This window comes from Heterocephalus glaber, unplaced genomic scaffold (assembly GCF_053883595.1).
Source record: "Heterocephalus glaber isolate CG9 unplaced genomic scaffold, H.glaber_assembly_v1.0 deba00000331, whole genome shotgun sequence".
Taxonomy (NCBI): Eukaryota; Metazoa; Chordata; class Mammalia; order Rodentia; family Bathyergidae; genus Heterocephalus; species Heterocephalus glaber.
The window spans coordinates 5311877-5322500 of record NW_028258142.1 but is presented as its reverse complement, the minus strand read 5'-3'; the positions used below and the strand labels follow the sequence as shown (position 1 = coordinate 5322500).

Below are 10624 nucleotides of genomic sequence, written 5' to 3'. Positions count from 1 at the left end.
AGGTGGAGCATTATCCACCTAGATAATGTATTTTGTTCCTAATGGAGATTGGATTTCATTGTTGCCTCTGATAAAAATGCTTCTGATGATCATAGTGGGCTTTTAACACTTTCTATTGAGAATGTATTCCTGTGTTATTTCAGGCAGCATTATAGCTATTTGGGAACTGTTAGCATCAAACATCCTTTTTCCTACATCTGATTTTGCTCTGCTGGCTTCTGGTTTGGAGCCCACTCCTGTAGTGTAGTTTAGATTCTCTGAGTGCATGTTTTCTTTCTTTCCACCAATGAATGTTGTCTTTTCCCCTTTTACTTATTGATTAAAGCATGCTCAGCATTTCTTTCCACATGGTTTTGTGGGTAGAACCAAAGGCAGAAAGGAAGGAGAGAGAGTTAGATGAGATGTTGGAATTGAGGATCAGTCTGGTTTTTCCAGGGATCAATTGCTTGTGGAAAGAGATGGAATGGAATTTGTTTCTTATGCTGCGTGGTTGTATCTTTTATTTTAAAGCCTTTCCCTAGAAATTGTGTTGCCTCAACCTTCTACCTTCTCTACAAATCCTACCTGTGGTCAGTGTCTAGATGTGTTCACGGGGTGGATGTAGAAATCAGACAAGAAAATGTCCTTGGACTAGAATTGTTGTTTATGTTAAATTTTCTAAATGTAATGACAGGCTTATGGGCTTCAAGTAGCCGCTAATTATGTGGATCATCAACCCAGCCTTCACTTTGGTTATCAGGGATGGAGAATCTGAAGAAAGCTGGGGGCTGGAATGTGGACTCCTGGCTTAAGCACCTTCTTTGCCTTTTCAGTCAGAAAACTTTGCCTCCCCTTCACTCCAGGATGCAAAAGAAGAGCGAAATCCATTCACCTGCTGAATTCACTTCCCTGGTGCCCTAGGCATCCTGGGCCTGCAGTCTTCCTGAGCCCCTTCCCTGGCACGCTCAATAATGCAGCAGGATTTTGCTCCACCAAAGTGTCACCTGTCTAGGTGAGTTGTGCCCGTGCCTATCTGAAGTGACAGCCATCTTTGAGTCCCAGCGGCTCCAGCTGACTTCCCTTTCATCATTCCCGTTGGGAAGGGAGCGTTTTCGACAAGGTGGTTTCCTCTTCTCCCTGTTCTTCTTCGTGCCCCTGCCTCCTCCCCTCACCCCCTTCCCTCCCCACACTCCCAATGCACCTGATCAAAACATTATCACCGACAAAGGTTTCTCTCTCCAAATTAAATGAGTCCAACCAGCCTGGGAATTTTCTCGAAGGAAGAAAGTGCAACGCTGATGTGCCAAGTTAATGAATCTGGTAGTGGAGAGAACGTTATTGAGCCTGGATAATGTTATCCAGCCGCCTTCCTTCTTCTAACGCTTCCTGTAAAGAATGTGTGGAAGTTCGTTACGTGGCGTGATTCTAACATCTGTCCTACCCCATAATGGCGATTTGTGTAAGTAATGGAAACAGGTTAAATACTTCCTTTCTAATGTTGCCAGCAGCGATGGAAATGAACATTTCAATGAAATTTCAACAGAGCAGGGAGGGGAGGGGGCATAGACAGATTCATCTCCACTCCCTTTGGTGATGGGAGTCTAATGAGAATGCTGGGATGGATAGTTTATCAGATGGAAGCAGGAGAGCAAGGAAGTCTCAGAGAGAGAATCGCTGCAGAACCAAGCAGCACCTTAGTCTCCCTGGCAGACCTTTGCTAATAATATGCTCTTTTCATTCTAGGGGAGGCTGGGAGGGAGGGAGACAGGGAAGGGCTGGGATCTGTGTGTTCCTCTAATGGGCTGCCTGCAAGGGTTCTCTCCAGCTGGAGAAAAATGCGAGGGCAGTCTTATTCATTGCCACCGAGGACCCTGGCTTAAGACATAAAGGGAGGAGGGGGGACTTCCATTCTCCTCATTTCCTTGTAATTATAAATAATCCGCTCTTGGAATGGCCTTCTCTTTGCCTACAAAGTCACTTCCTGAAGTTGCTCATGTGAAGAAGAGCCATTTGATGTGAATTGCTAGTGCTATTTAAAAAGATTTCTAAATTGAAACTTAGTTCTTTGTCACTGTATACCCTAAACACATGATTTTGCATGCAGAGCAGACAGCAGGTCTGCTAGCAAGGGGAGTTTTCAGTGATGTTGGGTGTCCTGTGGCCTTGTAAATTCAAGTATGAGAACGAGGACTGTTCAATGCATTTTCCTACTAAAACGCTGTGTTCATGCGTGGTATTGTCAAGTCTCACTACCTCTCTCCTCTATAGACTATTACTTGCTATCCATATGAGTTAAAAAAGGAAACATTTAGTCAGCTAGCTTGTTATATTAAATGCCAATAGCTGAGTGGTTTCAAATATCCAAATTTTGGAGCATGGCAAAAAAACACTGAGCATCTTTTATTAAAAGGACACATCTTTGACTATTCGACTGTTTGGCTTTCAGTGGGAGCAGATTCAGGTGTGTGCCGCACCATAGTGTTGGTGGGTATTTGGAGTACCCGACTTGCTACCTGCTGAATTTTTCAGGATAGACTCAGTGCTGACTTTTACGCAACATAGCATATTCGGGGAAGCCTTTCTTCTATTGTTGCTTAGCTCTTTTAGCAAAGCACCCACACTTTTGTTCATCTGTGCAAGGAACAATGGTGATGATGAGGCAGGATTCTGGGAGCACTGATTCTGGGAGCGTTCACCTCCTATGGAATACAAAACGGTGGTTCAGGGCAGCACTTTTCTTGTGCATAATTGGGGTGCAGATTAAGACGCAGGTTCAGGGGGAATACAAACCTAATTGCTCAGAGCCAGTGTTAAGACTCTAGGGAATTTGGAACTTTACTACATTTAGCCATTAAAAAACAAATACAGCTGTCACTTCTCACCATTCTTAAAATGACTGTTGACAAGAGCAAGTCTTGTTTTCTTTAAAGCAACAAAGATGTTTTAAACAATGTTGGTCTGTGACTTGAGAAATATAGTTTTTATCTAATTTTCTGAAGATATGAATTTGTGCCTCATTATATAGTTACATTTTGAGATGAAAATATTTTTTTCAGACAAATGTGTGTATTTATATAGTAAACCATCAGGGCACACATGGTAGGTGTCATATTAAGCTCTAACCGGGACTGTATACATTGCCTTATGTCCACTTGCATTAGGATGCACAGAATTTCACATTGCTTGGGATGACAGCACATCTTTAGGGACACATTGGCATCCAGAAGGCACATTCTATGACAAAAAATATTAACAAGATTTAATTAAAAAAATGAAGTCCAACCATAAAATCCGCTTTTCCCATTCTCATTTTAGCAATGGTAGGGTTTATGTATTTTTAAATGTTTTATTCACACACATACCCACACAATGCCCCAGTACACATGTATGGACACATATCCATGTGCACACATGTACGTGCACATGTGTGCACGTTCTTGGGCCTATACACGTGTGCATGTGACACCTGGCAGCCCCTTCTCACACACTGTGGGTGCTTGCTTGTTCAGAGGCTTCCTCATGGCCCGTATGGCAGCTCCAGGCACCCCCGACTCCGACACAGGACATACTGAACATGTTCACACTGTCACATTCTGCACTGCCACGTTAGGTGCATGAAGGGCGGGGGAGTGATGGCAAAGCTGTTTTGACACAAAAAGAAATAGCAGAAATGATGATTTGGAGTCTTTGTTTTATTTGATGGGGAAAAATGTCATTTATTTCTATAAGTAATTGTAAAAGAAGAATTTTATACTGCAGTTACCATCTCCAAGCTTGCTCATTCATCAGATTGGTGTATTGGGGGTGGGGGATGGCACGACTGAGCCGATGGCATGGAGGGCGGGGGTTTTCCTGGAGAAAACCCCACGGTGCTGACTTTGTTTTTTTGCAGTTCAGTAGCTTTTCTCTCAAATGTATTTTGGGCTAAAAACTGTACTCGTTTACCTCGTGAAGTATTTTGTTCTTGTAGTCTTATCTCTAGAAATAAAAATTTCTACAAGTGCTATAAAGTATATTGCAATATATTTGTATCCATAAGAATTATAGATTTTTAGAAAATTCTAGCTTCTAATGAAAAAAAGATTTTTGGGAAACTAGTGTGTGATGAAAACAAAGGATCATCATAAATAATCACTCTTGCTGAACTTGCAAGTTTTTATATTTGTCTTTCTGTCAAAGTAAAAAAATTCTTTTAAAAAAGCATCTTGGAAAATAATTATGAGAATTCCCTGATAATAGTAAAATAGACCTAGTTATTCTGATATAATTACATTTTCCTGTCACTATAATGAAGAGAAAACTTTTGTTTCAGGCACCAATATTACTGTCAAAGGGATTTAAAGCAAGCCCGGTGCCGCGTGAGCTTGTGTTAGTTTCCAGGTGAGTAATATAGAAACAATTGTGTGAGCAGTGTTAGTGCACTGTGCATCACCTTGGTAAATAATGTGAATCTGGCCATACCATATTCAAATGTAAAAAGCCCCCTGACTTGGGGCCAAAATTTGGTCTTCTGCCAATACCTGTGTGTGTCCCTGGCACTTAAACAAATCCACACCCCGATTGACATTCCCAAGATTGCCTTTCCCATCTGTCGTCTTTATCCAATGTGTTTGTGAGAATATACCACTCAATTTTAAAATGGAGTCTCATTTCTGAGACCAAAGCCCTGTGTGGGTTTTGGGAACTCTGAAAGATCCTTCCCTCCTTCATCTCTCAATCCCGTGTTCTAAGACCCCCCTAACCTAGGCTTATAGGGTGGCAAAGAGTAGCAACTGTGGTGCAACAAACGTGACTGTCACCAGGCAGTGGTGGGTCTCGTGGCATTGGTTGCTGCTTCTTTGTGACGGCTTGGCGAGCATAGTCAGAATATATGGGTGGTAGCTCTGAGTCGTGTTTCTTTACATTAGCTTCCACTGTTTGAAGAGGGAGATGATGTACAGATCTCTTGTACAGCTCTGAACATCTTGCATCAGGTTAGTCCTACCTGTTGATAAGTCTTTTCTAGTTTCAGGTGGTCTTTTGGTGCCAGGCTGGAGGCCAGTGCTTCGGGTCTCACCTGCTCATGCTGAGTGCATAGACCCAGAGTCCCCACACTGCCCCAGGGCGGGTGGGTCCTTCCGCCCATGAGGGTAGGCCATTTCCCAGTGCTTGGTGTCGGGTTTGCCCAGCTTGTGGGGACTAGCCCGGTGTGTGGAGAATAGGTGTCCACCGTCTACCCGTGTACAAGCAGTGGCAACGAACACCACTTGTTTTGTCCTCCTGTGCATGGGAGACCTCTTCGCTTTCTGCCCTTCCTTCACTTTAAATTCTCTTAATTTTTCAAGATTCTCATTTATTTTTTCTTTTCTTTTTGTTCCTGACATCACTGAAAATCAAGGAAAATTTTTCATTCTTTTCAGCACAGTTTTTTCTCCAATCTGGATTGTCTTACTTGTTGTCATATGCAGCTGACTCCAGACAAAAGATTAATATCGGATACGCTTATGAGAAGAGCAGGAAGGGTCTTAAAATGAGGTTTCGTATTTCTCACTTAATTTGAAATTGAATTTTCAGGAAGGGGGAAAAAGAAGAGATTATATTTATTTTAGGAAAGTTACCTATGGATTCCTAATTAAAATTGGAACCAGAAAAAAACACATAGGTTATTTTATTTACAGATCCCACGATTCTTAACAATGGTTTCTCTTTGGGCTGAACTCAAGAAATAGTTTTGTTATAAACCACATGCTTAAGCAAACCAGTGCATTGATGGTTAGTTCCAGGCAACTACAGTTCACCAAAGTGCTGGAAAATTTTTGTCCATATCATATCAGAGCAGAAGTGGCCTTTTAACTTTGCTTGGCAGAGTGTCAACCTTCCTACAAGAAATCAGAGCTGTGTTAGTAGATTAGTGTCTATCTTGCTTGCATTTTTATATTCTTTTCTGACTAGGAAGGAGTACTCTTTGCCTGTATTTGCTTTCTCTGCATTTTTTATTTCCTGATATATTTTGACTTTCATCAAAACCACCTGCTCTCTCCATGATGAAGGCAAAGTTACTTTACAAGTGATCAATTATAAATTTGGAAGAAGGTGTTTGCAAGATTCTACAATGAATTGAAGCTATACATTCATCACTTAGGTGTATGTGAGCCTCTTTTGTGAATTGGCCCCTTGGAGTAAATGTATTTTGATATAATGGCCATCTGTTCATGGGTATCACATTTGCCAGTCTAAAAAATAGTTTGATGTAGATAAACATGTAATTTGGTATGATTATATAGTTCCACCAGGTGGTAATACAATAGCAAAGTTTTGTGTTTACTATAAGGCAGTCAGCAAGGAGAGACTAAAGACCTGCATTTTGTATTTGTCACTTTTATATATCCATTTTCCTCTTTCACAGCCAACTCTCAATTATGCGTGCTAATGAGGAAAGCAGAATGTGGATAAACCAAGTTTCCTAAAACCTGCCTGCTTCCGGCATGCTACCATCTTCCCCATGGGCTCAGGGGGGACTACAAGAGCAGCATGGTAGCCTGGATTGGGCTTCTCAGCTACTTTTTCTTCCTCTGCTTTTTAGCAGATACTCTCATAATCAATGAAGCCATTATAAGGTAGACAGAAGGAGGAGAATAAGGAGAAGAGTCCAGATACTCTACTGTCTGCACACGCACACCACCAACATAAGTAGAGGTCAACTTGCATCAGGACAGGGTGATCTTCATTTTATCTCTACTCTTCCCTTTCACGGTGTATGCAGTGTTTTGAGTGGCATGAGGCTAAATTGGGGTGCCCTCCCACAGTGGCATGAGCACAGGATATCTGTGCACAGGTTGCTCTCTTCATATATCCTGTGAGTCTTCAGGACATGTCATGGGCGAGCAGTTTCTCAGTCTGGGAGCTGCTGTAAAGTGACCTATGACCACAGATATTTATTTTTTCCAAGTTTTGGGGCTAAAAGAGCAATGTCTGATGTCTGCTGAGGGCTGCTCCCTGGTTCACAGAAGGCCTCTTCTCACTGTGTCCTCCATGGTGGACAGAGCAGGCAGCTCTCTGGAACGTCTTCAATAAGCACTAATCCCACTGATGAGGGCTTCACCCTTGTGACCTGATCACCTCCACCTCCCACCTCCCAGTGCCCTCACATTGGTGATTAATTTTCACATATGAATGAGACACAAACACACAAAACACAGCAGCAGATAAACACAGAATTGTTTAATGATGATGAGAATCCTGCCATTTCCATGAATACTTCTTACAACCCCCAGTGACATCAATCATTACCATGCTTGTACTGTTGGGGAAATCAAGGACCCGAGGAGGAGGGAGTGCGTGTGTTGACTCATTCTGTCCACAGGTGGCTGACCCTTGGCTCCCACCAGGTCCCCAGACCTCTGGTCGGCAACTTCTTTTTCCCTTTCCTCACATCACACATTAGCATGGGCCTTGGCAAGGTCCGTGAATGTCTGTTTCACTCTGTGCATCCTGGCCCCAGTGTCCAGGCTGCCTGAGAGCACCCTTTCTTCAGATCTCCCCTGAGCCAGGGTTGCTGAGTCAGCTGTGTGTGACAGGTGTGGGTCTGGCTGGGGGGCCTGTCTCTAAAAGTCTGATATGGACATAGCAAAATTCAGGCATTCTTTCTTCATCCAGTACTGAAGCCAAGGTGTTGGTTGCTCTGGGCTGGGACTTTCACAGCCTTTGTCCCATGGCACCCGCCTTCTTGTTTTCCCCAGGCCCTGAACTATTAAAATGAAACTGAACTCGTTTTAGATTCTTCTGAGGGATTCTGGCTCTGGGATCCAGTCGCTTGCCTTGTCATTTATTTTTGAAAGTGTGGGGGCCCCTGTGGGCTGGCCTGGAGGGTAGAGCTGGGTGCTCAGCATACTTCTTTGGAAGAACAGGGTCTGCAGGGGCCTCACAGCTTGGAAGCCCAGCACTGTGGCTTCCTGAATGAGCCCCGAAAGGGCCTCCACTACTCTGGGGTGGGGCAGGTGTTGCAAGAGTAGCAGGTTGAGTGCTGGTTGGTGCTGACAGACAGAAGTGCCAGGAGGGGTGCTTGGCTTCACTGTTATTTTACCATTATTATTACTGAGGCCTTGAAACTAAGCCCCTCCTCTTAGAGTCTTGGTCTTGGAACGAAGGCAGGGACGGGGGTAAGGTGAAGCAGGCAGAGACTTGCAGAGTTGGTCCTGGAGCAATCCATGGTGTTCTCTTCTGCCTGTCTGTCTGTGGGGCATTGGCACCCGTCATACCCAGTGAAGGCCATGACTGTCCACTCATGCACCTTTCTATGGTCAGGATAACTTGAGTGAGTCAGAGGCTGCCCTGACCAGCCCTTTGGCTCGAGGCTCCCTGGACAGAGGTGGCAAACAAATGGGTGGAGAAATGTCTGTAGAAAACCAAGGGGAAGGGTGGATGGGAAAGCTGCTTAGGGTCAGGAGGGTGGCTTCAGGCTTGTGGGGCCCAGGAATCTAGTGGTGTGGGATGGAGAACAGCACTCCTCAGGCAAGCTGTCGTAGCTTTGTGCTACCACATGTGTCTTGTAAGATTAGAGTGAAAAAGCTAACTAGTTAAAAATAGACAGCTAGGAATGGTGGTGCAGCCCATAATCCCAGAACTCCGGGAGGCTGAGACAAGAGGATCACGTGTTTGAATCCATCCCGAGTAACTTAGTGACTTAGTGAGACCCTGGGTCAAAATAAAAAGGGTTGGAGAAGCAGCTCAGTGTGAAGGTCATGGGCACAATCCCCAGTGCCCCACCCTCAAACGCACAAGAAACGGCCACTTATTATGGCGCAGTAATAAAATACCTGGAGAGTAGAAAATCACTGGGATTAAATAAACTGGAAGAGTGTGTGATCAAAGTAGAAATGCCAGGTTAGAGGTGAGGATAAAGTAAGCAGCCACGGTGGTTAAAGGCTGAGCAGTGACTGTTACTGGAAAGACCTCGGCCGCCCGCTCGCCTCTCTGTGGCCTCCTCAGAGGACACCCAAAGCGGCTGTGTAATCAGGGGCCTGAGTGGGAGGGATGTGGGAGGCAGCCAGTGTGTTGGGACTTGGGAGGGGCCAGGAAGGCACTGCTGGGTACACAGTGGAGGACCCACAGATGCTCGCAGCCAGCACTGTCTGCATCCTTGCTTGTTCCAGCCCCTTGACTTGTCAAAATTAAAATGATGACGATGATAATAATAATAATATAAAAGTAGCAGTTAACAAGACGTTTCTTATATTCCTGCCCGGCTGGGCCACACCGTTCTCCGTGTCTCAGGATCCTGCCAGTGGCTCTGCTGGTGGGTGCTTGAGGAAGGTTTGCACCTGCTAATTTATTTCAGTTCTAGTGTGATAGATAATCCGTATTTATCGAAATGAAAACATTGAAAGATTTTGAAGATTCATATTTTTATCAGGTAAGATTTAAAAAATACAGCTATTTATCAAGAGCCACTTCACCCAACAGTAACCCATGTATTCATTATCTAGAAGGGACAACTGTTAACATTCTCTGAAAAGGATCTTCTGTTGCATTGTCCATGATTTTATCACCTGCCCTTTTCATCTAATGACTTTCCCTGTGTCAGGCAAGTGTACTTCGTTTTTTTCTTTTTGGTACCAGGGATCAAGTGTACTTCTTAATGTATGAAGGATATCACCTCTTAGGAATGAACTCTAACTCCTTTATCCCTTAGTGTTGAAGATGTAGGTTGTGGCCAGTTTTATGTGGCACAATGCTGTAAGAGACATCTTTATTTATAAAACTTTTTTCTGTATTTCATAGTATCCTTTTAGACAACCCTTTAAAAAATAAAATTATTGGCTCGGAGAGTGTCAAATATTAAAATTTATCTTCTTTAACTTTTTTATTTGAGAATGTCTAATTTATAATACCACATCTGGCATATAGCAGGCCTTCTAAACACTTACTAGAGAATTACTTTGGACCGTTCTTTCCTTCATTCCTCCACGTCCTGCCCGGTGTTTAGATGCTGCGGAGACAAAGGAAAATAACTTGGTACCATTGAGGCAGAGGGGAGAATACTTGAACTGGAAGTCAGGTTCATGTTTCCATCATTTATTTTCTGTGTAACGTGGAAAAATCGGTCAACTTCCCTGAGCCTCAGTTTTTTCTTCTGCCAGAGAAGCATTTTGGTAATCCTTACCTTAAAGGGCGGTTCTTGGAGGGTGCAGTGAGGCAATGGGGTGAAAATGCTCAGTGTTTTTGACTTGCAGATTAGGAAATATTTGTCGGTGGAGGATATTAAGGATTGTTCTAAGTTTGTGAGGTGATGGCCTTGTCAATTAGCTTGATTGTAAGTAATAATTATTTCACAGTCTATTTGTATCTTAAAACACAGTGCGATACACCTTAAATATATATGATTTTGTCAATTTTACTCAATAAAAACATTTATTAAAAAAAAGGAAAATGCTCAGCCCAGAAGTGATATGAGGCCACACAAAGTGGGAGAGCCCCCAGTGTGACGGCGAGGACAGGGAGACTCCTAATCCTGCAGGGAGACGTGAATGAGCTCCGTGTGGGGATTCCGAGCTGTCATGCGGGAGATGACATCTGAGTCTCCCCTTGAGGGATAGGTAGCTCTCACCAGGCAGAGGAGGGGTGGTACCCAGACCCCAGAAAGACAGGCTGCCCATAGCCAGATAGA

General features: G+C 43.7%; 1 protein-coding gene across 9 annotated transcripts in view; it reads left to right on the top strand.

Moving 5' to 3' along the window:
* Positions 1-10624, top strand: part of Tshz1 (teashirt zinc finger homeobox 1) — a 74792-nt gene that overhangs the window by 56030 nt on the left and 8138 nt on the right. Inside the window, exons 1-2 of one of the 9 annotated variants that reach the window (XM_087191125.1) lie at positions 1017-1438; positions 4292-4359. The exons of 5 other annotated variants lie outside the window; for them this stretch is intronic. Coding sequence is in view for 1 of the 4 variants with exons in the window: in XM_004861940.4 (XP_004861997.1) it covers positions 1375-1438 (64 nt within the window). In the remaining 3 variants the exon portion in view is untranslated. Of the gene's footprint in view, positions 1-836; positions 992-1014; positions 1439-4291; positions 4360-10624 lie in introns of those variants that run through there. 3 more of the 9 variants (XM_087191116.1, XM_087191118.1, XM_004861940.4) reach the window with 3 other exon arrangements.